We start from the raw sequence: 4,681 nt of genomic DNA on the forward strand, positions 1-4,681 counted from the left end.
ACACACACACACACACACACACACACACACACACACACACACACACATACACACGTTTTCTCATTTACACTACAAATGAGTGTAAAATCATCATCAACAAGACAGGGCGGACTTGTGATGATTGCTCACATCTTATTGGCCTTCCAGGTCAGGTAGGAGTTCCAAGTAACAGCAACAATCTGGACGACAGCCAATCTGCAAGCAGGAGGAGGTTTCACACGTTTGATTTGGAAGTAACTCAGCTGATCGCTTCATCGAGAGGGATATCGGGCTTTTACAGACAATTAAAAGTTATGATTTTAGCAATTAAAACAAGAAAAAAAACTGCAGTGTTTAACAACTGTCAGACAAATACGCACCAAGAAAACACAACATTTTAAGTAATCCTAAACTGCATACAAATGTAGATTCTCATTCTTCGCACAAACTTCACATGTGACGGCCTGTATGATAATAAAGCCGCACACTCACCGGTAGTGGAGTGGAATGAAGTAGAAATTGGCAATCTGGACTGCAGGCCAAAGCTGAAACATAAACAGATAACAATAAGACGCACAATATGAGGTCATGTGAAATTTTGATAAATATATTTACTTTATATGTATGTCTATATAAATAAAATGGTAATGCATACGGGCAAAAGCAACAACTTACGTAGTAATTTGAGATCAGGGCATCTGGGTAGTCCTGTGAACGTTTTAAAAATAAGATAATAAAATAAGTTAATAAATCAGTATCATAGCGAGTCACTTTTAAATCAGTGACTCACTCATTGAAGAAGTAAAACACCTTTTGGAAGACATTGTTGCTCAGGAGTTGCTGGTACTTGTTTGTCTTGATATTAAACATCTGTAAAGAAACTGTAAAAGCTCCGGCCTCCTGCTGAGGCAGTAGACTCATTCTCCATCACTGAACAGTTGAAACCGGCGGTGTGGGGCGAAGTGACAAATGGTGATGTGTTGGAACTCCGGTTGGTGGGGAGTTTCATTCCAAAACAACGCCGCACGCAGCCAGAAATACCAGCAGACGGCCAAGATATTGTTGAGTAATTGGTAATGATCGACATCTCTATTAACCTCCTGTGGACACAGTATATTCTAGTTAACTTGTGGTTTGGGAAATCTTTATTTTCCTTTAATGTTCACCAGTCATGCAGAGGACACGTTACTGCATTTAAAAGTAAGAATGGAATCAGAAACAAAAGGCTTCTGGGCAGTGCCTGTTAGATAATGGAAGCTAGCTTATTCATTTCATATCTCAACAAAGTTAGATAGCATTAGCTAAACAAATAAAAGTACGTTTGATTTTCAAATAAGAAATTTACGAGAGTGCACTGTCTGCCATTTTATTTCAGTGTGCAAATTCTGTAAAAAAATCTGATATATTGTGTCCTTTAAACTTATTAATTTGACTTAATTTACTGTTAATATCGCTGTAGAATAAACTATGGAGTCTCTATAATAAAGGGAAACGTGAAAGAGTGAACTAGGGAGAGATTTCAGACACAGCTTCCGTCTCTGTCCATGGTTCTGAAATATTAAAACCATTAAAACCTGCAGTATTTACTTACAGACAAACACCTGCAGCTGCCCTCTCAGCTGGAGATCAAACACATGATCTTAACTTTATTACTTCTGTAAACCAATAAGCAGGTTTCTTACAGGATTTTAAATCCTGAATAGAAAAGACATAAATGTGACTCAACCAGTGGTAGAAGAAGTACTCCGATCTTGTAAAAGTGTAAATAAGTAAAAGTAGAAAAGTATAACAACCAAAATGTCCCTAAAGAACACAAATTGAAAGTATGCAGAATAGCCCAGACATAACAATAAAATTATTATAAGTATATAATAGTATATAAGTATTTAGTAGCAGAAAATGGAAATAATCAAGTACCTCAAAATTGTACTGCTCAGCACTTGTACTTAGTAAGTTTCCACCAATGGGCCCAACAATTTTGGACTCCACAGTAAATACGAAAGGTGTGTGTGACAGCGCTGTGTGTGTGCTAACAACACACACAACCACACACACACACTCTCTAACCCATCTACCTAAAGGTCACCTCAACATGTCTCGACACATAAAAGCAACGAGCCAATGTTCCAGTTGATGACCTTTTTTTTCCGGTTGATTTTATTTTTCTTGCCGGGTAAAACCTGTTTTCTAATTACGGCCAACTTTGTTGCTACTTTGAGCCACCTGAGGTGAAATTGCCTCCACTGATCGCCGCGTCAGAGACACGTCACAGTCTTTCCTCCCACTCTCTGGAGAAGACAGGAGTCTTCCTCAGCTCCTCCAGGGGTTGTAAACTGTTTTCAGTTACTTTACAAGAAATTAATGCACTTCAGTGTCTCAAATTAACAGAACGATACAAGACGTGCGACAGCATGTCAATCAAACTGTGATTATGGAAGACTGCTGCCAATTAAAAGAGAGGAAACAGCTTTTAATTATTTAAAGCAAAGTGTTGATTGGGCGTTAACCATCAGAGCGGCTGCTTTAGTGAGCGGCTCCATTCATTTCTCCTCTCACATTTCCTCCGGGCCAGGCGGCCTCTTTGTAATGACCACATTTGTCATTTATTTTCTGTCCTTTCTGACATTTACCAGGTTGGTCTTTCAGGTCCAACGCGCCTCCTTTTGTAAATAATTGATGGTGACCAGCAGCACGCTGGGTAAGCAAGAGGCGGCGAGGGACGTTTGAGCAGCTGGCACCAGAAGGACAGTTAGCTCTGACCTGGCATACAAATACACACACACACACACGAAGGTATGAGTCATTCTCCAGCTATTTCCACAGTCCCCTCGTCGCTTCCTCCATCACAGGAAATAGTTTCTAATAATAATGAGAGGTGAGCGTTGGAGGTCGGATGCTGTGTACTCTGGGCTCTGTTCACACAGGATCTCCAGCCAGTTGGTGTCGAGTCTCAGGGAGAAATTGCGGAACACAAATCAAGTCAAAACAGATCGAAGACCAAGAGTCCAGTACCAACGTAAAGCTACTACAAGGAGTGTTAACCGGTTATGAAACAGTCTCTAGTTAATACTGACTGCGCTTCATGACGGACTGGTCCTGTAGACCCGAAGAGGATCTAAATTTTGACGGGCAAAAATTGGCGGCGAGTGTTACGTTAGCCAGTTTAATGGATTTGAAAGGTTTCAAAGTCGGTGATTTGTCCCCCTTCCTCCTAGACTGGAGCCAATATGTCTATGTTATTTATTAAATACATTGTGAGTCTTGGTGTTAATTAGGGGTGGACGGTATAGAAGGTACGGAAAGTACACCGGTATGAATTTGCCGTATGAATGATATCAGTTTTAGGCCATACCAGCCCTGGATTCAAGATATGAATCAGCACTGCACAGCCATTATGACCAACATGCATCAGGCTATCTACAGCAGGCTGTATACAGCTGAGAGGCTAGACCACTAAACCTATTCATGACTAACCTGCGTCTCTCTTTCACTCACTTACAGAATGAATGCATGTGCTAACCAGATCAAGACCCAGAGGACACGAGGCGACCGCGGTGCTCATGGAAAACACCACGGGGGCCAAAACCAACAAAAAAATAAATAAAGATAGATAGATAGATAGAGATAGATATATATCTATATCTTGCTGTTGCTTAAAAAAAACAAAAAAAGTGTTTTGTGAATAGTTTACAGCTGAAAAGCAACCTCGAAGAACAGAAAAGAGAGTCGAATGGAAAAGTTCGTCAAATCTGGAATTTCAACGAAACCCGTTTAAAGTATTTTTCTTATGTTGTTGATATTAATTCAAGTGTAAAATATTTCTGTTTTGATTCACAGCGATACATTTTCAAGCCAGGTCCGTTAGGGTTAGGTCCACCTCCTCGTTGAGCCTTGAATGCAACATTCATGAATGGAAAATGAGCCGAGGACAGATGAGGTCAAACACCGAACTTTTAACCTCAAGTGGAGATCAGTTTGAGAGTTTAAGGCTCAACTGAGCAAACATCACCCGGCTTATTTCCCACATCCCAACTACTCAACATTGGAATACTCGTGTAAGGATACCAATAAAATTAAAAAAAGGAGTTGGACTATTTTTACATTCTGCATGTTTCAGGAAAATACATGCTGCATCTAAGAGTAAGTCTGAGAGTTATTAAGAGTGACCAGTCCTTAGAGCCAGTTTCACTTGATGGCCGATGTTGAAAGTGGAACACTTTAAATACCGTGGTCCAATTCCGGACTCCCAGGTGAGCTTTGTGACTTTATCTTCCAGGAAACGTAGCGGTTTTGTTGTCAATTAGGAGATACAAGAAGAGTTTACAAAACAGAGCTGACAGTGTTTCTACTTTTTAACCTTCCTGTCTTGGCAGACAACAAAAACCCCTCGACTCAACGTTTGACAGAGAGGACGGAAGCAAAGAGTACGCTGGCAGATGGCTCCCATCTTCTCCCTCTGGCAACTCAAAATGTATTTAAGCAGTCCTTCGTCCCAAGAGCCAACAATGTTCTCACCTCCGTCAACAAAGTGACCCGACCTTGTCTGTGTTTGTTTTACTAACCGCTTGTCTGCCTTTTATGTTGTTGTGTCTTATTCCCCCCCGATGGACAATAAAGATATATTCTATTTTAACTGCTGCAATAAACGCTCTCTCTCACACACACACACACACACACACACACACACACACACACACACACA

The 4,681-nt window shown here is 40.6% G+C and overlaps 1 protein-coding gene across 7 annotated transcripts in view; it reads right to left on the minus strand.

The window, feature by feature from the left end:
• Nucleotides 1-4,681, minus strand: part of mpv17 (mitochondrial inner membrane protein MPV17) — a 22,490-nt gene that overhangs the window by 12,491 nt on the left and 5,318 nt on the right. For 6 of the 7 annotated variants that reach the window (XR_004213227.1, XR_004213228.1, XR_004213229.1 and 3 more), the window contains exons 6-8: nt 655-687; nt 472-524; nt 130-195 (exon numbers count right to left, since the gene is read on the minus strand). Coding sequence is in view for 4 of the 7 variants with exons in the window: in XM_031861604.1 (XP_031717464.1) it covers nt 130-195; nt 472-524; nt 655-687 (152 nt within the window). In the remaining 3 variants the exon portion in view is untranslated. Of the gene's footprint in view, nt 1-6; nt 196-471; nt 525-654; nt 688-4,681 lie in introns of those variants that run through there. The other variant, XM_031861606.1, reaches the window with a different exon arrangement.

The sequence above is a fragment of the Anarrhichthys ocellatus genome, unplaced genomic scaffold (assembly GCF_004355925.1).
Source record: "Anarrhichthys ocellatus isolate YVR2014 unplaced genomic scaffold, GSC_Weel_1.0 scaffold25, whole genome shotgun sequence".
Lineage (NCBI taxonomy): Eukaryota > Metazoa > Chordata > Actinopteri > Perciformes > Anarhichadidae > Anarrhichthys > Anarrhichthys ocellatus.